We start from the raw sequence: 24,742 nt of genomic DNA, 5'->3' as shown, positions 1-24,742 counted from the left end.
AGACATACGTAACACTCAGGAAGGAATCTTCTAAAAAAGTTGGTACAAAATGAACTACTCGAATAGTACCACGCTCTGAATAAAATCACTGTTTGAGTTGTTTTTGAAGACAGTGTACCTGCGCAGCCCTGCATTTGTTTCGTTCCTACTCGAAAAATCCTGGATCGATTTTGTAAATAACTTTTTGACAGTTCCTTATGGGATTTTCTTTGGGGCTCGATGAAGCAGAAAATACTACAAGGTGTACAGCCCTAGGGTTGTATGAAATGGTGACGTGGGACTAAATTTAAATTGGGGGTTTTTTGTTACAAAATATACAGAGTCTGTTGACAGAATCAATGTGTTTGCTCAGCGACTGTACGTAATTTTATTTCCAGCCTCCCCTGGAAATCAATTTTTGAAATATATTCAACAACACTCGAAAGAATATCGTTTATATTTAGCGATATTATGACTGTACCCGCATAAACAAATACCATACACGAATTGTTTCCCATATAGTATCTTAACCATTTATAAAAAAGCAGAGTTTTAAAACTTGCTTGCACATTTATTTTCGGTTTGCACGTAAACCCTACTAACAGTGCATTAAACTTGAGTTGGATTTGAGTTTTAATCCTGCATAACAACAATTGCATAAAAATCGAAATGCGATGAAATTCGCGCCGCGTCTGCTGCAACAGTTTGTTGCATTGTCCTTTGAAAGCATAAATTCGATCTAAAAACAAAACTCATCGCGTTACATCATCGCCTGCATCGCTGGATACATCGTGCACTGCATGCATTGCACGTATTTGAACTCAATCGATCAGAGTGTGCGGTGCAAAAAAACTCAAACTATCGAGAGGAAGCAGATTCAAGTTGGATTCAAATCTGGAAAAGTGTTACACAGTTCAACTTTGCACGAGTTCATGCCATCACTGTAAAAAAGTCACATAACCATTTACATACCATATCAGCTTCAGTTTTGACCATCTAGTTTATAGTAAACTGAGAAATAACCATTTGGTGAACTAGGCGTTAGGTATAGTTACCATTCAAAAACAGCGATTTTCCCGAACATATTTTTTTCGATATTATACTTACTTACTTTACTTTACTTTTTTGGCTAACGGACCGTTCACCGGTCCAGGGCCAAACGAATTAGAGATGTCCATCTTCTTCTGTCTTGAGCAGCCGTTCTCCAGTCTCCCCGTACACCAGCAGATCGTGCATCTTCTTCCACCGCGCACATCCACCGCGTGCGAGGCCTACCACGGAGTCGACGGCCTCTTCCTGGTTCTCTACTGAAGATAGTTTTGGCGGCTCTCTCGTCAGGCATCCTGGCTACATGTCCAGCCCACTGCAGCCTGCCCCGCTGTATTACCTTCACTATATCAGCATGTTTGTATACCTGGTACAACTCGTGATTCATGCGTCTGCGCCACACTCCGTCTTCCAGTTTACCGCCAAATATCGATCGCAGAATTTTACGCTCAAAAACTCCGAGCACTCGTCGATCAGCTTCCTTCAGCGTCCATGCTTCATGTCCGTAAAGGGCCACCGGGAGTATCAGCGTCTTATACAGCACTAGTTTTGTGCGAGTTTGCAAACTACGGGACCTTAGCTTGTTACGCAGTCCGTAGAAAGCCCTGTTCGCAGCTGCAACTCGTTGTTTCACTTCACGGCTCATATCGTTGTCACATGTCACAAGCGTACCAAGATAAACAAATTCGTCAACCACTTCAAATCGTTCCTCATCTATCTCCACCTCAGCACCAACACCACGGGGACTCCCACGCTCTCTGCCAGCTACCATTTACTTCGTTTTGGCAGAGTCAATGACAAGTCCCAATCTCGCTGCTTCTCTCTTAAAAGGTACGAAGGCCTCCTCCACGGCCTTACGGTTGATACCGATGATATCGACGTCGTCCGCAAAGCCAAGAAGCATGTGAGATTTTGTGATGATCGTACCGTTTCTTTCGACGTTTGCTCTTCGTACTGCACCCTCAAGAGCGATGTTAAACAGTAGGTTGGAGAGCGCATCCACCTGCTTCAGTCCATCCAACGTTACGAACGCGGCTGATGTCTCGCCAGCTATCCGCACGCACGATTTTGATCCCTCCAGTGTCATACGACTCAGCTTTATTAGTTTCGCAGGGAAACCGTGTTCCAGCATGATCTGCCACAGCTCGTTTCTTTTCACTGAGTTGTATGCCGCCCTGAAGTCCACAAAAAGATGGTGAGTCGATAAGTTGTACTCCCGGAACTTATCGAGGATCTGTCGCAGGGTGAAAATTTGATCCGTCGTGGAACGCCCTTGTCGGAAACCAGCCTGGTATTCGCCAACAAAAGATTCCGCTAGCGGTCTCAATCTGAAGAACAGGATACGGGAGACCACTTTATATGCGGAGTTGAGCAACGTTATCCCTCGATAGTTGCCACAATCCAATCGATGGCCCTTCTTATAGATAGGGCATATGAGGCCTTCCAACCAGTCGTTCGGCATTTGTTCGTCCGCCCAGATTCTTAGTATTATCTGGTGGACCGCATAGTACAGCCGCTCGCTTCCCGCTTTTAGAAGTTCGGCCGGGATACCGTCCTTACCAGCGGCCTTGCCGTTTTTCAGCTCATTAATCGCCTTTTTCACCTCCTCCTGTGTTGGTGGCTCCACAGCTTGTTCGTCACTCATAATCGTCATCCTGTTCCTGCTCTGCTCATCCGGTACCTCACCGTTCAATAGCGCCTGAAAATGCTCCTTCCACCTGGCTGCAACCGTCGGTTTATCAGTAAGCAGGTTGCCGTCCTTGTCATTACACATGATCGGCACCGGGAAATTCCTGCTTCTGACTCTGTTGACAGTTCTATAGAATCTCCGCACGTCGTTTTGAGCATAGCTGTCCTCTGCGCTGGCGAGCACCTGCTCCTCGTACTCGCGCTTCTTCCGACGGTGGGTTCTATTTTCAGCAGCTCTTGCCACCCTGTACCTCTCTCTGTTCTGACGCGTAGCCGCAGTGAGCATGCGGCTCCTGGCACGGTTCTTCTCATCTGTCGCTCTCTGGCACTCGGCATCGAACCAGCCGTTAGGCTGCCTTCCACGCGTCGTACCTACCACCTCTCTCGTACCTACCACCTTTTCGATATTATACATATTATTATATGGTAAACTAATAATCCAGAATTTTGTACTAAAACTATTCTTTATATAGTATAAATATGTTATTTTGCAGTAGTTTCCAGTTGTTCAGGTATCATTTCATGAACGGTATATTTATATTGATTTATATTCTGATAATCGTTCGTGGAATAATCGTGATATTGTTTTGAATATTATAAAGATTGTTACTGGCGATTTCTTTATTTTTTTTTCAAAAACATGATGTTTATGTTTTTCACCTGCAGATATCATCACTTGCCAGCCGTGTAGCACATTTCTCTTTGTGAGTAGTCCTATTTGTATCCTTCCGGGCTGCGAGGGGCGCTGTTTTGCATTTGTCGTGCAATGTCGACTTCAACTTCGTCCTGCTCGGAGATACTGGATAGAAAATATATTGTTCATATAAATACTAAAACCAAAAGATATGTGACCAATTTGATTACCTTCCATTATAGTTTGACAAAAACCTGCGTGAAGACATTGGAGAAAACATGTGGAGACATTGAAAAATCTGTGAACGACCCGAATTTTGCATTAGTGCATAAGTGGTGACCTTTTTTTTTACTCGACAGTTTTCGCTTTGCCGGAAAGTTTTTTCAGCCTTCGGGCTTCCGGTAGGAAGACATTTTATTTTTAAATAAAGCCCCGATATGTTGCCTACTGTCAAACGTTCAGAGTTTAGATAGGGCTGCCAGCCCCTTGCTCTGAGTATACTACTTGGTATTAAAGGCCTAGACTTAAAGTTTGGCTGACTGAATTTTCGTCGATCTGGCAGCCATTCTAAAAGCAACATTGCAAAAAATAAAAGTTATTACATGACTACTCGTATTTTTAGTTTCTTTTTATTTTGTTTCAGTTTGTTTTGCTACATATAGTAGTGAAAAAATGAAGTGCTGTTTTCTATTTTGTTCAAATCGAACATCACGAAATTTTGGAAACATTAGCTATTTTCGATTCCCCACCAATAAAAATCATCGCCGAAAATGGCTTGAGTTTTGTGAATTACCGGAATTTTTTTTAATAACAGAAACGACACGTCTTTGTAGCGTAAGTTTGGCGTTTTAAAAATATCAATCCGAATAAAATGTTTTTCAGTTTCACTTTGATCACGATGATTTATGCTTCGCGTCGGGGAATAGTAAAGCACTAAAAGTTACCGGGGCCTGTGTACAAGTTTGTGGCTCAGTGAGACACCGGATAATATGTCGATTGACTACGCTCACTCCAAACAAGCTACCCAATGTCCGTTTAAAATTCCATGTATCACCAACAGCCGTAGTAAATCAGAATCTCATCCAGTTGTCAACAGTGAGGAAAAACAAAATTAAAAATTATTCAGAAGCAAAAGATCAGAGACAATAGAAGGGAGGTCTATGGCGCTATGATTTTTGTAACCATTTAAAAAATAGAATATCTTGTAGATTTTTGTAATTCAATGTTTTGTTTTTTGTTATATTCGAGTTTTACCTCTTTTTTCGCATTTTGCTATTGCTAAATCACAATACTTCCCATCTACTAAGACAAACTTGACATGTCAAACATTTTTTTTTTTTTCTTTCTCGCTGTTTGGCGCAGACCGTTCAGTCCATATCAGCCAAGTCTTGTTGTGACAACTTTGAGTCACTGTATATATTCGACAGATTCGACAGGTAATGAAAATTCTTTTATTTCAGTAGCGGGTGGCGAAGTAGTTGGAGTGTCAAATCTATTCTTTATTTATATGCAAACTTTAATCTCGTTGATGAATTCGGCTAGTTGTTTGATCTCGTCTTCTTGGTTATTGGATAGTACTGTAATTAGGTCTTTATTTTTATCAATTATTGGATATTTTTTCCTGACAATATTGTATTTACGGCAGTGGTATAGAATGTGAATAACGTTTTCCGTTACATTACAGAGATCGCATTGGTCATTTGGTGTCAGTTTCCATTTAAAAAGTCGGTCTTTAGTGGCTGTATGTCCTGTTCGTAACCTTGATAACGTGATTATGTAATTTGTGGGTAAGTTAATTTGGTAGAACCATGGTTTCCGTTTAATGTCTTTCATTATTGTATAGTGGTAAATTCCCTTTTCCTCAGAGATATTTTTGTATCTTTGGTTCCATATGCAATATAATTCATTTTTTAAAGCCAGTATTGTGTCGTCTTTAGTTACTGGAAATTTGTCTATTGTTTGTCTGGTTGTTCCTTTTTTGGCTGCATAATCAGCCCTGTCATTGCCTATTAATTTAATATGCCCTGGTATCCACTGTATGATTACTTTTTCAATTTGTGAGTTGCCGGTTTTTTTAAAAATATCACTGATAATGTAGTTATCTGAACTTGATGTATTTTTGATGAGTTCTGCCGCGCTTTTGGAATCGGTAAGTATGACTGCATTAGTAATGTTTGCTTTTATTAAATGGTCTATTGCTTTTGATATTGCTATCAATTCTGCGTTCATAATTGTTATTTGACTTTTCAGTCTTCCACTGTACGAAGTTTTTTCTTGTGTTATATATATATTCCATAGCCTGTTTTTTCTTCGATCTTTGATCCATCAGTATATATACTATACATTCCCGCATACGTTGTATTAAGCAGTTCGTGTACCATTTGTCTTTGTGTATTAGTATTAACTTTAGTTTTAGTTAGTCCTTCAATTTCTGAGTTTACTTTGATTTTGGTGTTTTTCTGGAGTTCAACAAATTTACCCATTTGAAGTATGTGGTAATTATTCAAGTTAGTGATTCTTTCAATAAAAGAGGTGTGCTTTGGTATTTCTTCGCAAAGTAGAATTTCGTGTAGTATGTCAATTATGGGCGTATTCTGGTGAAAGAAGGCTTTCACAATTTCTTTAAACGCCGGATATTCAGCTCTATCTTTTAGAGGTAGTTCACCTGATTCAGCTAGTATAACGTGGTTTGGGGTTGATTTCAAGTACCTCATTGCGATCCTTATATATAAGTGTTGTACCGTTTCTAGTTTAGCAAAGGTCGATTTAGAGGTAGCTGCAATAACTGTCAGTCCATAATCTAAGTGGGGTTGTATAATAGATTTTGATATTTTCATCATAGTTTTTGGATGTACTCCATTCTTCTTTTTGCCTAGCATTTTAAGTATGTTAATTTTACTTTTGCATTTACCAACTGTTGTTTCAATATGTTTGTTGTAGTTTAATTTATAGTCTATGCTTACTCCAAGAAATTTATGGTATGGCTTATTTTCGATTAGGTGGTTGTTAATTGAGATGTTGGTAGTGGGTTGAAATTTATTAGTGAAGACCATTGTTGCACATTTATCTGGATTAATTGCCATTTTTAATAATTGAAAATAACTGTCTATTTGTGACAAAAAGCAATTCATTTCTTGATAGGCTAGTTGTAAATTCGTACTCCTAATTAAAACTGTGAAATCGTCTGCAAACTGTATGAGTATTCTTTTACCGTTGGTTAATGAATGAATGTTTTTAGTATACAAATTGAATAAGATGGGGGAGAGTGGACAGCCTTGAGGTAAACCTTTGTTGGTTGATCTAGTGATTGTTGTTCCGTTATTCATTTCGATAATTATGTTTCGTTGTTTTAGGTAATAGTATATCCAGTTGACTATTACAGATGGAATATTGTTTTCTTTTAGATTTTGTAACAGTATGTTTAAATCAACATTGTCAAAGGCCTTCGATAAGTCAAGAAATGTTGCAACAATTACTTCGCCTTCTCTTTTGGAGTGATGAACATGTGAAATAAGTGTATTGACACAATTAATGGAGGAGATCTTCTTTCTAAAACCAAATGAGTATATAGGAATGAGCTTTGTTCTTTCTAAATAGTCTGATAATCTACATTTTACTGCAAAGTTTATTAGTTTCAGTATGACACTAAGCATGGATAATGGTCGGTAAGATGTTGTTAGGTTGGGGTTTTTTGCTGGTTTTAATGTAGGTATAAGTTTGATGTTTCTCCATTCGTCTGGAATTGATCCATTGTTTACTACCGTGTTAATAATTTCAACAATTTTTATAGTTAGATTAGTATTTATATTTTTGAGAATATAAAAGGATATACCGTCTATTCCTGGTGAAGAGTGATCTTTCTTTGAATGTATTAGTTTATGGATTTCTTCAAATGTAATTTCAATTGTTTGTGTTGTTTCAGTCGGTCTAAATTGAATTAGGTCAATATTTTGAGGGAAGTTATTGTCCATGAACTCGTTAGCCATCTGGTCATCGTTCAGTAACAATAAATTGTTTTTTGACGGAAAGCCTCCGCTGATTCTTTTAACGGTATTCCAAAGTTGTTTCTGATCCATTTCCGGATTTATTGTGTCTACAAGTTTATTCCAGCTGATTCTAGATTGTTTACGGATCATTTGTTTAAGCTTTGCTCTAGATTTTCTGAATTGCAGGTAGTTTTCAACTGTTTGGTTTCTAAAGTAAGCAGTGAGGTATTTGTTTTTTGTTTTCCATTGTTGATGGATTTCTGCAGTCCACCATGGTTTGGGAACATGTTTCTTATTTTTAATTGTATATTTACAACTATCTATTTTTTGTGTTAAGAGTGGTAGTATGTCATGTTGTGTTCTTATTATGTGTGGTGGGATTTCATTTATTTTTTCTATTGCTTTTGTTTTATTTAGGTATATAGTACGTGTTTCAAATTTTGCGGCCGTGTTCTGAATTTCAAATTGTATTAGTTTATGGTTGCTACATATTTCCTCGTTGATTACTTTCCAGTCTACTTTGTGAGATATATCTTTTGATATGAGAGTAAGATCAATTGCTGACGGAATTGTGTTAGGCGCTTTGATAAGTGTTGGACAACCGTCATTCATGATTACAAATTCTGTGTTCTCTATAAGTTTTTCAATCAGTTCTCCTCTGGGACAGTTAGAATGAGATGGGTTCCAGATTAAATTGTGTGCATTGAAGTCTCCGGCCAAAACGGTTGGTAAGTTGGATTTTTCTATAATCTCTAATAATTTAATTAATGGTTCTTTGATGTCTTGATTTCTAATAGGGGAAGGTGGTATGTAAATAGATATAATCAATAGTTCTTTCTCTGTATTTAGGGTCTTGATTGCTATTGTTTCTAATGGGCTTAGTTTTGGGAGCACGAAATCGTCAAATTTAATTCCATTTTTTACTAGTATTCCGACTCCACCGTATCCAGTTGGTCGAAGAGATTTTTGAAATTTGTATCCAGGGAAGCTATAGTGTTCGTTGGATTTAATCCATATTTCCTGTAAGAGTGCAATGTCTATTTGGTTGGTATTAAGGAAGTGATTGAGCATTTTTCGTGTATCAGATGGTCTGAGGCTGGTTATGTTTTGTTGTATGAATTTTAGTGTCCTGTACTTGTTCATGTTAGTTTAGTGTTTTTGGAGGTGGTCGGGATTATTTGGACTTCCGGTTCTATGATAGCTTTAATTTGATCGCTAATATTAATCAAGAGTATATCCGAGTCTATTGAATTTTTTTTGTTTTTATGTTGATTTGCGTGTTTGATTATACTGTTTTGTATTCCTTTGATTTTGTTTATTAGCGTGTCCAGGTTGAGTTGTTGAATAAGTTCGTTTTTTACTGTTTGAATAATTTTATCAATTTCGAACTGTTTCAGATTAGGCGGTTGAGTAAGTAGACTTTTATTGTATGTTGTTTGTGTTTTAATGTTTATATTGTTATCGGTAGTTTCTGGTTTATAAGTTTCAGGAACTGTGTTGTTTTCATTTACTGCTGGTAGGCTCGGAAAGTCTCTGGCTGAATTAATTCGGTACTGAACCGAGTTGTTTCTTGGAAAGCGGGTAGCGGCTTCTAGGAATGTCAGTTTTTCTTCTGCCATTAAGTAGCGTATTTTGTCTTGTCTAACACGTTCTGGGCATTGTCTGTCAGTGATTTTATGTGGACCATGGCAATGGATACATTTTGTAGGGTTCGTACAGTCTTTATTGTCGTGTTCTGATGAGCAGTTTTCACAGCGGTTGGTTGTACTCTTGCATGTTTTTATTTTGTGACCGTATCTCCAACATTTCGTGCAGATTTTGAGCGGGAAAATATAATTATCGACTTTAGCATAAACTCCATATATAGAAATGAAATACGGTAATCTCTGCCCGTCTATAAAAATTTTTATTGTATTTGTGGGTGTAAGTATGTTATTGACCATCCTATTAATTCGTTCTATTTTTGTAACTTTGCTGTTGTTGTCGGGTTTAATATTTTGTAAAATTTCATTTTCTGTTAGAGAGGTTGGCACTCTGCGGACAACTCCGATTGATTCTTTGAGCATGTTGGGTACATAAACTTTGTGTTTGAATTCTTCTGTTAATAGTTTAGAGTTAATCAATAATTCCGCATCTTTTGGACGATTGAAAGTAATTCGATATCTTCCTTGACCTGCTGGTTTTAAATCTTTGTAGTCTTTGATGCCAATGTTCATGAGGATTTTAGCCAATTCCATTGGATGTAGAATTTTTTGTTCATTGTTTTGTCTTTCAATGAAAAAAACAGAATGTGTTGTGTTTTTAGTCCATTCATCGGTCTTTGGTCTCTTGGTTTTCGGTGATTGTGTATTCTTGTTGTTGGTAGATGAAGGTTCATTCCTGTCTGTACTTGTCTGTACCTGTTTTCGTTTGTCTCTACTTGTCTGTTTGTTAGTCGTATCACTCAATGTGTTCGAGTATTGCGTCATATTTTTTTCTGTAATGGCGTCCTCCATGTAACAATCACTCAACTCACCTGATTGTTGCGTCATCCTCTTACTTCTATCTACTCTCTGGTGTAATTTTTCCCAATATTTTGTGTCTGAAAAGCCGTATTCATCATTATCACTGTTAGTTAGTTTATTCGTTATATCAATTTGAGATTGCGATTCCGCTCCCAATAACGAAGCTTCCTCAAATCCCCGAAAGTCTATTTCGTCCTCTACCATAAACTTCAATTATTATTCACACTCTATACTAATAATGAAACATATATATATAAAATTATTAAACCTATCCTTAACCTATCCAAAAATCAAAGAGAAAAAAAAAACAACTATATACTATTTATTCACTGATTATAACGCGGAAAAAAAATTAACTTGCACCCGTATACTTCACCACTCCATAAACCGAAACGTCTAGAATTTTCGAAAACTTCTAACATCTAACTCGCGGACGCGAACGTATACAAGACTTAGCTTGAAGAAACCGATGTTACTGGGCCGATGGCTGATGCGAGAAATGATGTCAAACATTCTTATGTTCAATTGGAACAAGTTTTGACAGTTCGATTGAAACTTTTCAGTGACAGTCGTCCAAACTTTAACTCTACACGCTCCTTTAATTTTACTCTAAATTGAGCAACTTTGACTCAGTTTACAATGTCTATTAAAACGTCAAAAATTGAGTAAGTTTCGTTTACCGAACTGACTAACAGTTACTCAGATTGTCATAATTTTCTGCTTTACTCTTTTTTTTGAGTGGTATTGAAAACATTTAAAAACGTTTCGTTAAAAATAAGTTGTTGTTTGGAAAAACGTGTTGTATTGTTGTTTGAAAAAGTGTTTTTTATCACGTTTTTTATTTGTGTATTAGAGTTCCTCCAGATATGAAAATGGTTATGGATTTTTTGGCATGTGTTATTTAAAACCTCAAGTCACAGTTCCCGGGTAACAGTGAACCGTAATGCTGGGGTTTTTAATGAAGCTGCTAAGGCAGAAGATACACTAATGATTTAATAAGGTTTGTTTTTTTTATTACATATATGTATATGCAAAATACAAAGATTTAAAAAAAACTTGTGATTTTGTTATAACTGTATGCAACAATCCTCTGGCAATTTCATTTATCAAAGAGATCAAAAGTCAAAACGAGCAAACTGAGTAGCTTTTACTCAGTTTCATTTCAAAGCGGAGCTTAGCGATGATCCCGTACCAGCTACACAGCGATTTGGCGCGTTTTACTACCCAACAAACAATTTTGTTGATTTACAGCTTAATAAGCTATTATTCAGTGAACTTTTGCCGGAACTATGGCTTAACAGGGCGTTATACAACAAAATTGTTTGTTGGGTAATGACGGCTTGACGTAAAATTTTTGACATATCAATTCTTTCGCTAGATTCCAGCGAACATTCATTTACTGTTTTTGTTCGGCAAATAGTTTTGCTGTATTTTCGCGAATCACTGAATCGATTACTGGTTTCCAGTAAATTTATCAATGAAATACTGGTTTACAGCAAAAATAAAATTACTGAACGAAATTCAGTAAATTGTAGAACTGAATTACAGCAAACTTTTGAAAAAAATGCTGTGATTCAGTAAACAAATGGTTTGCTGATACACTTTCAGCAATGTACTTTGCTGAACCATAAAGAGAAATTTTGGTGTGAGGTTCACTTTTAACGAAAGTGAGTGACATCTCACTCAGTTTAGAGTTAAATTTGACGAGCGTGTAGGGCTTTACTTGGTATCAGTCCAAAAAATCGAAATACCGGGGCGAAAGTATCGATTTTTTTGATACCGATACAGCATTGCCCAATGTTGCTGTAAACTGTGCTGTGTAAACTAGTTAGTTTTATAAAAACGTTTATCAACATCGTAGTGTCATTTTCAGTTTTTTTTACAAATTCTAATAACTAAACTTAATCATCTGAAATTAATCATGAGTGAAGGTGATAAAACAATGTATGGTACAACATTATCGCTAGAATCAATTAAAGTAATAGCCGAAAGTATTGGAGTCGGAAGCCTTCCGGATGATGCGGCAAAGGAACTCGCCGATGATGTCTCTTTTAAATTGAAACAAATTGTCCAAGATGCGGCAAAGTTTATGTATCATTCGAAACGAATGAAGATGTCAATCGCCGATATTGATCATTCCTTAAAAGTACGTAACATTGAGCCTCAATACGGTTTTGTTTCGCCTGATTATATTCCGTTTCGATTCGCTTCCGGCGGAGGCCGAGAGCTACATTTTATCGAGGAAAAAGAAATTGATCTTGCAGATGTCATACAAACCGCACCTCCGAAAATCCCGCTGGATATTACATTACGCGCTCATTGGCTTTGTGTAGATGGAGTTCAACCGACTATTCCGGAAAATCCACCGCCGCTCTCTAAGGATGTTCAAGCGTTAGATTCAGTTAACCCGGTACATAAACTTGACAAAGCTCACATTAAAGATACAACTGGCAAACCTGCAATATGGAAGGCGCAAAAGCTTAAAAATGTCGAGACGGTTCATGTTAAACAATTAGCTACACATGAACTGTCTGTAGAGCAACAGTTATATTATAAAGAAATTACTGAAGCCTGTGTTGGATCAGATGAGGCTAGGAGAGCAGAAGCACTCACTTCTTTAGCTTGCGATCCAGGATTGCATGAAATGTTACCTAGAATGTGTACGTTCATCGCTGAGGGGGTAAAAGTTAATGTGGTTCAGAATAATCTCGCTTTATTGATCTACTTGATGAGAATGGTTCGAGCTTTACTGGATAATCCTGCTCTATATCTTGAGAAATATGTAAGTTTTCATACATTTTAAAGCAATAAGAAACTCATTTTGTTTTGTATTGCAGCTTCACGAAATGATTCCTTCTGTTTCTACGTGCATCGTTTCTCGGCAACTCTGCATGCGCCCCGAACTAGACAATCACTGGGCTCTTCGTGATTTTGCAGCACGTCTTATGGCACAGATCTGTAAAAATTTCAACACCTCTACAAACAATCTGCAAACGAGGGTAACCAGATTGTTCAGTTCTGCGTTGCAAAATGACAAAACGCCACTATCCTCTCTTTACGGAGCTTTGGAAGGATTGTCTGAGCTCGGAACAGAAGTTATAAAAGTCTTCATCATTCCCCGGCTTAAGTTCATTTCTGAGCGAGTGGAAGTGCATCTACAAGGTAGTAATATCAGTGCTACGGACAAAATTGCTGCTGGACATATAAGAGCAATGTTGCAAAAAGTTTGTTCACCTATCTTAAAAATCCTTCGAAACCCACCAGATATTGTAGAAGAATACAAGTTCGTATAGGTTTCGTTTCTTACATGTTAATTTTCTAATTTGATGCTATCTGCAGAAAAGATTATGGTTTTCTTGGACCAACATTACATCAAGGCGTTATCAAAGCTAGAACAGCTCCTCCATCTGCACCTACATGTACAAGCACTAACACTACTGCCAATGTTTCAATCGTAACAACTACATCAAATGCACCGGCCAGACCACAGACTCCACTTATAAGTGGAAGCGTCAGCAGTGTTGGGAACAAGAGTTCTGGTGTTCAAAGGCAAACTTCCACAGGTGGGCAATCTTCTTCCGGCGGACAACAGCAAAAGTATGTTATCGTTACGCAACGTCAACAGACACCTTCTCCCTCGCAAGGTAAGTTGCTTCAGATGACATCTGATAGGTATACCTGAGATAGATATACCTTATTAAAGAGGGGTTTCAACTGGTTCCCCTCTAGCCCGAGAGATATTTATTTTATTACCCACAATGTTGCGTTGTTTTTGACAGTGTCTGCAAAGCGATGTTACTAAAATATTAATTCAAATTCTTAGGTATTTTCAAACAAACATGTTTAACCAATATGTTAAAAACTACAAAATTCGAACAAATTTACAAAATTTATTGCTGCTTTCAGTGAATTATAAATTATATCAAAGACAAGATAACAAGATAATACGCACACAGACACAGTTGATGTTTCTTGGACGCGTTGAGGGCGTTTCGACCTTGTTATTGTTCGTCTTAGATTAAATAATATTTGTTCGTCTTAGATTAAATAATAATAAATGACGTTCCGCTAGCATCTCTTGCACTGTTCGTTTTTGCTGATTGTAATTCATTGCACTCTAATGCTAGAATAAATTATAACAATAAAACCTGTACTAACCTCGAAACATACGAGTAACTTCCATAACGCCTCAAGCTACCTATGATTCAAATACAGATCTCTTTTCTCTCCCAAATCGACACCAATCGAAAGATGATTTTTTAGGTATCATTCAGCATAGCCAACGGCCTAGTGGTAGCTCAGGAGTATCTGCCCAGCCTCCTATGATTAAAATCGAACCGAACACTCAGAAGTTAGTGTTACCACAAGGTCCAGCAGCGAATGTAATCACAAAACCCATATTTGTCAGTGGCAGCAGTAGTACATCAGGAACGGGCAATACACAACCCCCACCGCCACTAGAGCTTGATGATTTATCACACTTAGCATAAATCGGTATAACGGTATAAACAGTCTGCGTATGCTTTAACATGTTTATTCCTGTGTTAGAACAAATGTATAATATACAAAACTTGCAGGTATCAAGCGAAATCCGTGATCCGAAATATAACAATGTAACTGATTATTTCAAACAACATTATTAACAATTAACGAAATATTAATTTTTTTATTTATCTCTTATTTACCTACACGAACGGATTGTTGTTTAGCGTTGAAAGTGTTGTAGATTGTAACGAATTTCCGGTCTATACGATATCAGTTGACAAATCATGTCTTAACGATCGTACGAAAACATCGTACAAAACATATTTAAACATTTAACCAATAAAACATATTTAAACATTTAAAGCAATATTTTTATGAGTGTATTATTTTTGATAAAATCAGTTGTATTTGTGAGAAAATAGTTAGGTGACAAGATTATTTTTTGTAGATAGTACAAGAGAGATTTGTACAAGCACTCAATAACTCTAAATTTCTATAATGAGGTTTCTACGTGCTTCACATGTAAACACCACGTCGCAAAGTTTTAAGCGTTAACCCATTTTCGATTAAAGTTTGATTACGTTTGAATGCTTGCAAATGCAATTCCAATTCAATGGATATAACTATTGAGGTATTGATCGATCTTTTATTGGAACTCGTTGCACTGTTCTAATAAAGCATTTTATAAAAATCTGCACTGCATTTTGAGAAATATGTTGTCAATCTGAGGATTGCTATAGTACGAACAGTTAATAAAGTGTCAACATTTGACATAGAACTGTTAAAATTAGTGTTTTCTAACAAAATCTTAGTTTGTAGTACATGTATTCATAGATGTAAAGATTTTTGAATTTTAGCATTGATTTTTGATAGGTAGGTAAATTCACTGAAAGCTCCAATCGCGTGTGATTGAAAAGATGCGTATTTTTGCAGAGGTAGAATCCCATTGAAAGTGTTTCGAGGCATACACTGTTTCTTCATTTATTCGATATCGGGCAGTTACTAGAAAAATTAGGTTGTATATAAATAAACAGAAAAACAATTTTGAACATACTTACTAAGTAGTTCCAAAAAATCGCTCAGAGTGTCTTGGTTGCGTTCAGTACACGATAGAACAAACTTGCATTTATTATTCGAAAGCGTAAAAGCATAATTGATCGCTATTAATAGCGGCTCAAACAAAGAATGATCGTATACAATATCAGCCCCAACCACAACTTCCGGCTCAATCAATTGATGCAAATTTGACTCGTTTATGTAGCTCCAGTCAATATCCATCACCGCCACCAACGAATCTCCATTATCGATTAAACAACTCACCAAAGGGTTGTCGCAATCGACCTTAGCACCCTTAGGAAAATTGAGCTCAACGTTTTGCTTCAAGGTGTTTATCACTGAATTGTGGCAGTCTGAGAGAACTAACATCGATGGTTCACAGTACTTGGCAATAAAAATTCCAGTGAGGCCAACACCAGAACCAAGTTCCAGTATATTTTTTCCACGAAAATCTTCCAAGTTATGAATTATGAATTCACATAGTGCCTTCGAGGCCTGCCAACTACAAAGACCGGCGGTACCATCCGAAATAAAGGCACTCGATTCTTTTAACGTAATGACATCGTTTCCAGGTATTTCGTAATGTTTGTAATTGAATCCAGCTTGATCCGTTGAGCCACATTGGTTGTTCAACAATGCACAGTATTTTCCGTAAAGTTGATCGTGTTGTTCAACATTCATTTTATTTAAATGATGAATAATATGCTTCAAAAATGCTATTTGATACCCAAATTTTACAGGATAACGAACAACCAGCGGATTATTTACTGTATATTCTAAGAGCTTCTCTTGCTGTTCCCAACTGATATCATCCAAGAGCCCCTGTCAGTTGAAAGAAAATAAATAGTAATTTCAGACAAAAGTATTTGCTTTGACTTACGTGCCAATCAATTTGAAGTACTGGCAGACAACACAAAAAGTTCCTTCTCACTAGTACAAGAGCATCATCAAAGTTCATGGTTTTATTTTTACATTTTTGAAACATTGCTTTTCGTGTGCTGCTGCGTCACTTCGAAACGACTTCCGATCCCGAGACCTGGATAACTAAATTCACCTGAAGAGTCGCCAAGTGCTAAGGTGCTACTGTTCAAGACAAATCTTAACCAACCACGATGGAACATATCGGCATAAACTATGATTGTTTTGAAAGTTCAAGCACAAAAATGACTGGCTTTTAAATGTCAGCTGTTTGGTAATTGCGAGCACGAATATTTATTTTAACTTTTTTGGCTTAGCCACATATCTGTAAAGAGCACAAAGCTGTTTACCCACAAATTACCGTGATGGTCCTTATTTGCGTTGTCAAAATATTTTGCTTCCAGTGATTTATAGCGAGAGAGATTTGTGGTATTTTTATTTTGTGTGCTCTCTCCCTCTCTTCTTGCCCTTTTGAATTCTGATTCACAGATTTCACAGATCTACAAAACTGTTATTTCTGGGTGTAACGGGATGTAGTTATCATAATCAACCAAAACAGAAGTAATTCGTTCGTTGGGTGATTGTTAGTTGGGAGTTCGCTAGTTCAACATTCAGCGACACTCAAATGCATTTAAGGGGTCCGAAAAATGAAAAAAAAAAATAATAGAATAAAATAATATTCGCTTATTAATAAGTTTATTCCTCAGTGCTATTAGCTTGACACTTCATACAGATCATATCTGACATAATCAATCGCGCAGTTCAGAAAGTACATGTTGTACAATTTAGAGGTTTAGTGTCCGGTTGTTTGTTCTTTTATTTCTTTAACACCTTTATCGGAAATATGTTTTAGGCAAGAGGCAGAAAGTATAGACACTATATATGTTCGCGACTACGAAGTTGGAAGAGGTTTTAAAGGCTGTTCGCACCTAGGCGAACTCTTATATACAATTGTCAAAATGTGTGTGATGACAAAACTGCCCATTATTCAAAAATTGGCTAATATAATTGGGCATCAAATCGAGAAAGACGCATTTTAAAGTTTTTCGTCGGTACAACGTATCTTGACTGCCCATGACAACTTTTTATTGAGTGTATCACCCTTCATATATGCTAGAACCTTGCCGTTGAGTTGAAACAGAGAAATCTGCAGGAAAATTCCAACCGCCAAGTATTTTTCACGCAGAAGCCGTTTTTCAATTATAAACGAAAGGTCAGTTGAAAAACAGGTGTGCAATTTGGCTAATATCCATACGATGTGAATTATATTGTGCTCGTTGGTGATGAAAATGGTTTTAAATTTAATAAAACAACACGGAAGCAAAAGTGAGGATGAAAAGGACGGCGAGACAATTGTTTCGTGCAGCAATATAATAATATAACGAAAATATTATTATTCATGATAATTCCACAATCCCCTTTCCTATTTTTACTTATCAAATCCAAAATGAAATCTGATTTTTTTTGAATATTGCTTTTAATCAAAGAGCTAAATATTTTTTTTTTAAGAATGTAGATTTATGACAAAAGAAAACAGTCACGCGTTTTGATCATTGGGTTTCGCAGCACAACGAATAAATTCTTGTTGCATCTAATATTCTTTGTAAAAAATCAAATTTGATGCAAGGGCCTTACGATCGCTTACCTGTCGCCAGTAACCACCAGGCTATAACACACTTTCGAAAGTTGGACGATACAAATTATAGTTATAATACACTGCTTCGTGAACATGCAACAGGTAGAAACATATTGGATATTAGCCAACTTCTCAATTATTTTGGATATTAGCCAAAATTGTTTCACATTTGCTGCCTTCCCAAATGCATTTTTTGACAATCGGCTTCCGTTAGGGTGTTTACCATCACGAGAAACTGTTTTCTCGATTTCGGTAAAAATGGCATATTAGCCAATTTTTGAATTATGAGCAGAAAAGCAAAAATATTTCCTTCCTTCTTTTTCTCATGCAAAAACCAAACAAATATCAGCAGTTTCGTACTCGCGAATAGTGTCTATAGCAGAAAGGTGTGCTTGCGCTTTATCACTATGCTTTTCGATGAAAGGTCCTTTTTGTAAAAAAAAGTCGAACTTCTTGTGAGACATCGTTCTACGTCAAAATCGAGAACACATTATTGAGCCTTCGTATTTTCACTAAGGGGCCGTTCAATAATTACGTAAGTAAATAGGGGGAGGGGGCTGTGCAATTTTCTTACGCTATTTTACAAGAGAGGGAGGGGGGTGAATTGATTATCTTACGTGAGAAAAACATTGTTAATGCAGCTGTTTAAATAACCATGATCATGAAAGTAAGGACGGTTAAATTCATAAAAAGAAAATTACGGAAGGACGATTAACTCGAATTAAGGACAGAAGAGGAGACGAAGTATTGTGTTTGCTTCAGGATGATAAAACTAAAATAAAAATCTATCCAGCTTTTTACGCACCATAATGGCGGACGCTATAATGAAAAATTCATAATATGTTACCTACCCTTTTGACAACTCTGCTTACGTCAGTTTGAGTCTTCATGTGTTTCGCAAGAATTCCCAGTAAATATGGGTCACTTTTTGGCTTTGGCATCGTACACAAATTACGTAACGCTAAAAACCTAGATTTCAGGCCCCCTCCCCCCTATGTATCGATAAGTAACGTTTGATATGACTCCCCCCCTAAAATTACGAAACGCTGGGCAACCTGTCCCCCCTCCAAATTTGCAATTTTGAGCAAACATCACAGTTACGTAACAAGCTCAACTACCCCTCCCCCCAGACGTATTTTTTTCTGAATCAAAAACGAAGACATTTTTTTAAGAGTTATACCATAGGGTAGGCTACGATAATATAAGAATATTAAATCAATTTCGGTAGTACATTATTTGATTTTGCTCAGGCTTTTTCAAAGTTTTTGCTTTTCTCGTGCTTTGAAGATTCATATATTTTGACAATAGGGGTATTTTAACTCTGTCGGTAAAAGTATAACAGTTCAAGCTGGGAGGCAAGAGTTTCGGGTTGGAAATTCGTTCAGCTGCCTTGAAGCATAAGCGTAATCAATAAACATGGAAATGCTCAAAAAACAATATGCAATATACCTACCTATATGGAAAAGTAAATTTCATAACCAGTATTATGAGCCAATGATTAGCAGCGTCTAGTAGCGAATTTCTCTATTCAACCAGCTCACCTCGTTTTGACCTGGAAGCAACCTAACTGCTGTCAAAACCCTTCTTTATTCTCTCGATTTTGACCCAGTATTGACCTGGGGTGCTGCCGAAGCGCACCGTAAAATTTGTCAGCTTCAACCCACCACCGCAATTATCTGGCATCTCTTTCTTACTTGCGTCGTAAATCGCTATGTCGTTACTTTATTCCTCGGCAGATTTGCCCTAACGCAGTGGAATAAAGAAATTCGCTATGAGAATGGTGAAAATCCGAAATTCAGCGCAGATATTTTGTAATTTGATGAATATATTCCAACTGTCAGTATTCTCATTCATTTTGTTGAACAAGGCGGTATTTTCCACAGATTATAGCCCTATTTTTCACGACTGGCTTTTTACTTCTGCGGCAAAACAACACATTATCAGCTGATGGGATATAAAGAACTGTGAAGGCTGCACACAAGCGTCAAATATTTGTCGTTTTTTGACAGATAAAATTTTGGTCAAAGATAATTGTTTCCTCCGCTCAAACGCGTTCTTTGAAAAAAAAAAGACGTAAAAAACGCGTTATTTGGTAAATTATCGCAAAAAACGTGTAAAAAATACCTTACTGTACATTTTGCTGTCTATCCAACAAAGCGAAATTTCGTACAACACACCATCGCACGGTGACGTCACGCACCTGAGTTTGACAGCTACTGGTAACTTTATTTACCTCCGAGTGATGCAGTTTGGATCCCAATTATAGCAGATCTTTTCAATTGTGATCAGAATGCCCTTTAAATGTTGTGCGTGAGGCGCCAGTACACTAAGAACAATTATAAATTGAGCAGCATATCCACTACGCGCACGATTGCTCCAACAGAAAAAAGTACAAAGTCCAAAACGTAAACAAAGTTACCACTAACTGTCAGAAAAGTGAGGTTAAAGGGATTCGGTGAGATAGTCTACTGACAACACGGTGGTCCCCGTGGCTCTGTAGTTAGCGATGTTGATCGGCTAGCTCCGGCTAGCTAGCACGATGTATCGTTATACTTATCCTACAACATTCAAAATTTACCAAAAACAATATCGATGACGAACTGGGTTGTTTAGCTATTCACGAATTTTTGATTTTTATGTATCAGCTAAAAGAGTGTAATTTTCTGAGCAAAACGTGATTTTTTACTTCGATTTCCAAATGAAGAATTAAAAATTGCTCTAAATCGCTACAAAGACAATTGGTACATGGGCGAACTGTCATTGTAGCGATTTCGAGCCTAAACAACCCAATTCTCTCGACTAATCTAGTTTATAGAGACCGGCGTTAAGCCCCCTCTGGCCTAGCGTGCGATATTGTTGTTGACACTTGACAGCACTTAACCAAAAACATCATATCAAGAAGACTGGGAACTCTGCCTGAGATTGAGCGACAGTTTTGGCAGCACAGTTTTTCGAGTAAAAGTGGAACTGACACATACTAGTGTGTGTGCTGGCGATGTGGATGCAAGCCGAACGCACAGGTTGGACCACCACATAGGGGCCGTTCAATATTTACGTAAGCAAATAGGGGGAGGGGGAGAGGGTGTGTGTGCAATTTTCTGACGTTATGTTACAAGAGAGGGACGGGGGTGAATTGATTATCTTTCGTAAGAATAACATTGTTAATGCAGCTGTTGAAATAACCATGTTCATGAAAGTGTGGACTATAAAATTCATATAAAGAAAATTACGGAAGGACGAATAACTCGAATTAAGGACAGAAGAGAAAACAAAGTATTGTGTTTGCTTCAGGATGATAAAACTAAAATAAAAATTTATATATGGTGCCAGTAAGATCTTACTAGGGGAGAGGAGGGGCTATCCAAAAATCTTACGATGTCTTACAAGGGAGGGAAGGGGGTTAAAAAAGTGGAAAAATATGCTTACGTAATTATTGTACGGCCCCATACGCCCATTCTGTCTTCGCAGCGATGCAAACTTCCACCTTTAATAGGGAGTGCGCTGTTTGATTTGACGCTTGTCATTTCTCGCGTGATTTTTCAAAGGGACCTAAGTAACAATGACAGATTCTCTCCTCTCTCACTTTGTTCCGTTAATTACGTCGTCATTATATATATTTTCTAAGCTTTCTTCCCTTTAATCGAGAGATAGTAATACTGTCTTGCTTACTATGCATTGAATGTTATGAAATATGGAAAAAAATAACATAATTCTGATCAAAGAGAAAGTAAACAGAGAGAGTCTCTCAATGTTAGATAGGTCGCTTTGAAAAATTACGCGAGATTTGTATGGGATCGATCCAGAGATGCCAGTCTTTTTGATATGATGTTTTTTGGCTTAAATGTGGCTTCAGCATACTGAAATTCAACTACTGGAATAATCAGCAATAAAGTGTTTTGCTCTACATTCAGCAAAGCAGAGTATAATTTTACCACTTTTTATCCACCCATATGATCATAATCAAATCACTGTTGAAATAGAGATGTATTTATATACATATATCATATCTACTTTCACGTTCATCTAGCCCAACAGTAATTCAGCTATGATCTCATATCAGCTATCAGGTCCTTAGCTGTGATCCCGTATGAGCTTTGCGGCGATTTGGCGGATTTTACTAATTCGGTTTATTCGCGTTGAAAGAGATTTTGAAGGCTTTTTCGCATGCAAAAAACCAAACAAATATCAGCAACACCGTCAACGCGAATACAGTTTGACGTGAAATTTTTTGACATATGATTTGCTCGCTGATTTCCAGCAAATATTCATTTACTGTTTTTGGGTTCAAAAAATAGTTTTTCTGTATTTTCGTAAATCACTGAATTGCTTGCTAGTTTTCTGTAAATTATCATATTTTGTTTGTTGATATATTGTAAATTCAGTAAATTGTGGAACTGCATTACAAAAATAATGCTGTGAATCAGCAAAAAAGTGGATTGCTGGCAGAGATGCCAGATATACAGACAAATCTGTATTATACAGACTTTCTGTGTTGCGATACAGACACGCATAAGCCTACAGATTTTATACAGACATTTAGTATAATACAGATATTACACAGATATCTGATATTCTACATAATGGTTTTACCAGTATACACAAAAAAACGAACACAAAAACCAAAAGTCACTGTAGCCGTTGCTGGAAAAAGTGAACTAGGAACTGAACACTTTGCTGAACATATTAATCTTGCGTTTTTGAGAGTGAAATCATGACAGCGGGAATCGAGTCAGGCTATCGGGGTTTTTATCGGCCCCGTGGGCACTAATCTGCCTGTTTCGCCCCCAGTAACAAACAGCTGATTGACTCGATCGATTGCCATGCAGGTTATATTGGTGAAAAGACCGTTTGTTCTATTCGGAGCAATATCCAACGTTGAAGAATTGCTTAAAATGTCCCAAACCTTGAAGGTACTATTTTTATAACCGCGAGACTTCTGCCATCATGTATCAGTTTAGCTACATTACGACGAACGACGATTTTTATCACGGGAAAGACTCTTACTTCTATGTGTTACTTAGATTTAAAAGATAAATTAGTTATCGGTTAATCGACCAACTATGATAGACTCGAAAAAGAACAATCAAAACAAGCAATAAAACAAAACAATCTGACAGGTCGACAAATAATTAGGTATCAATGTATCGGTAACTTTTTTTCGCAGCGGTATACAGACTTATACAGACATTTTTATGGATTATACAGACTTGCCAAAAAAAAGTCTGGCATCTCTGATTGCTGGTACCCTTTCAGCAAAATATTTTGCTGAACCGCGAGGAGACGTTTTGGCCAGTCTGTAAACTATACTTTAACCGTACTATACTTTAACCGTATTGTACATATACCATCAATGCGAAGTAATGCGCACAGTACAGTCCATAGTGGACCATTCCTCGTGTTTACATTTCACTATTCGTGTTAGTATGTAGTAGTATTTAAATAATCCAAAACAGATCTTTACTCTTTTACTCTCTTTTCACTTTGAAGATCGTAGCATAGCCAGGGTTGCCACATTTAAATCTGTGTTTTCCTTTGAAAAAATCTGAGTATCTGTATCTGGAATAAAAATATCTGTAAAAAAAAATCTGTATTGTTTAAACATGAAGAACTTTGTATTTTTTAAGTTTTTATGGTACATAAACGAAATTTTTAGCTTAAAATGTTTAAGGAGTTGAAAATATGTTCAATTTGCTTAATATTTAATGAAATAAAATTCGGATTGTTTTTAAAAATTAATGTCAATTTCGAAAAATCTGTAAATCTGCACTTTTCGACGAAAATCTGTATATCTGTATATACAGATTCTGTACCGTTTCTTCGGCCAAAAATCTGTAAAATACAGATTAATCTGTATATGTGGCATCCCTGAGCATAGCCAGCTTGGGAGCTTAACTTGAGAGAAGGCTCTCTGTAGTAGAGATGGTCGGGTACGGGTATTTTTACCCGAAACCCGTACCCGACGGGTTCGGTTCGGGATTCGGGTAACGCCAAAAAATATTCTACGGGTTCGGGTCGGGTACGGGTAATTAAAAAACCAAGGCTTCGGGTTCGGGTCGGGTACGGGTTTGAAAAATTCTCAACTGGTCGGGTACGGGTCGGGTACGGGTAATTCAATTTTCGTGCATTGTGAGAATTCAATTTTTATCATTTCAAGCCTGGGTGTTTTCTTAATGTCGATAATCGGTAAGATCGGAGAGAAAATCGCCCATCATCACTCAACGAGAGATCGCCCAATACCTATTCTGACTAGTGATGGGAAATATCGCCCAAAACGGACATCGATAACAATCGATAATTCCGGGGCTTCTATCGATATTATCGATAAGTATCGATAATTTGACAGCTTATTTTCGGGGTAAAATTTTTTTTTCCAGATGGTGAGAAAAAAGCTATTTCAGATGGTGATGAAAAAAAATACTATGACAGATAATTGAGTTGGATAAATTTCCCATGGAAGATTATCATGTTAGCTTTCTCGCAAAAAAATATTACGCTCTTGCGTGCAGCCTTCCGGCAGTTAACCGGAACATTCGCCATGGCGGACGAAAACATGCGTGTAGCCATGTTTTTAAGCTCTTTCTTCGTTTTTTATTAATTCCTCCTCCGTTTTCGCGACAAAATTGTTGGAATAGATCTTGCGCTTCAAGTTTGCCCAGAAATTCTCGATGGGAAGCAGGTGGGGGACGTTAGGCGGATTCGCCGACTTCGGTACCACATCGATATTCAGCCGCTCCATCTCCTCCAACGATCGCTTCGAGTAGTTGGCCGACGTCAAATCTGGCCAGAACACCGTGTCTTCGCGCTTATG

General features: G+C 37.3%; 2 protein-coding genes across 3 annotated transcripts; one reads left to right on the top strand and one right to left on the bottom strand.

Annotated features, from left to right (window-relative positions):
• Positions 1-10,599: 10,599 nt before the first annotated feature.
• On the top strand, positions 10,600-14,693 carry LOC129727935 (transcription initiation factor TFIID subunit 6-like). Of its 2 annotated transcripts, none has more exons than XM_055686225.1 (4): positions 10,600-12,621; positions 12,677-13,122; positions 13,179-13,483; positions 14,091-14,693. In XM_055686225.1, the coding sequence occupies exons 1-4, from the start codon at positions 11,761-11,763 to the stop codon at positions 14,327-14,329; spliced, it is 1,851 nt and encodes a 616-aa protein (XP_055542200.1). In that variant the 5' UTR covers positions 10,600-11,760; the 3' UTR covers positions 14,330-14,693. The 2 variants fall into 2 exon arrangements, with proteins under 2 accessions (XP_055542200.1, XP_055542199.1); XM_055686224.1 differs by having other exon boundaries at positions 11,713-12,621; positions 14,103-14,693.
• Positions 14,694-15,132: 439 nt separating this feature from the next.
• On the bottom strand, positions 15,133-16,920 carry LOC129727936 (protein-lysine N-methyltransferase EEF2KMT). Its single transcript, XM_055686227.1, has 3 exons — positions 16,261-16,920; positions 15,383-16,202; positions 15,133-15,326 (listed from the first exon to the last, which is right to left on the bottom strand). Exons 1-3 carry the CDS (start codon positions 16,363-16,365, stop codon positions 15,208-15,210), a joined length of 1,044 nt encoding a protein of 347 aa, XP_055542202.1. The 5' UTR covers positions 16,366-16,920; the 3' UTR covers positions 15,133-15,207.
• Positions 16,921-24,742: the final 7,822 nt, after the last annotated feature.

The sequence above is a fragment of the Wyeomyia smithii genome, chromosome 3 (genome assembly GCF_029784165.1).
Source record: "Wyeomyia smithii strain HCP4-BCI-WySm-NY-G18 chromosome 3, ASM2978416v1, whole genome shotgun sequence".
NCBI lineage: Eukaryota > Metazoa > Arthropoda > Insecta > Diptera > Culicidae > Wyeomyia > Wyeomyia smithii.
Note: the sequence above shows the minus strand (reverse complement) of the source record. Positions and strands in the feature narration are given on the sequence as shown.

Bases quoted from the DNA above. Each gene is read 5' to 3' on its own strand.
- LOC129727935 (XM_055686225.1), top strand. From the start codon at position 11,761: ATGAGTGAAGGTGATAAAACAATGTATGGTACAACATTATCGCTAGAA. The intron at 12,622-12,676 runs GTAAGTTTTCAT...TTTGTATTGCAG, and splicing joins CTCTATATCTTGAGAAATAT to CTTCACGAAATGATTCCTTC. The intron at 13,484-14,090 runs GTAAGTTGCTTC...ACCAATCGAAAG, and splicing joins GACACCTTCTCCCTCGCAAG to ATGATTTTTTAGGTATCATT.
- LOC129727936 (XM_055686227.1), bottom strand. From the start codon at position 16,365: ATGTTTCAAAAATGTAAAAATAAAACCATGAACTTTGATGATGCTCTT. The intron at 16,203-16,260 runs GTAAGTCAAAGC...TTCAACTGACAG, and splicing joins TACTTCAAATTGATTGGCAC to GGGCTCTTGGATGATATCAG. The intron at 15,327-15,382 runs GTAAGTATGTTC...TAATTTTTCTAG, and splicing joins CGATTTTTTGGAACTACTTA to TAACTGCCCGATATCGAATA.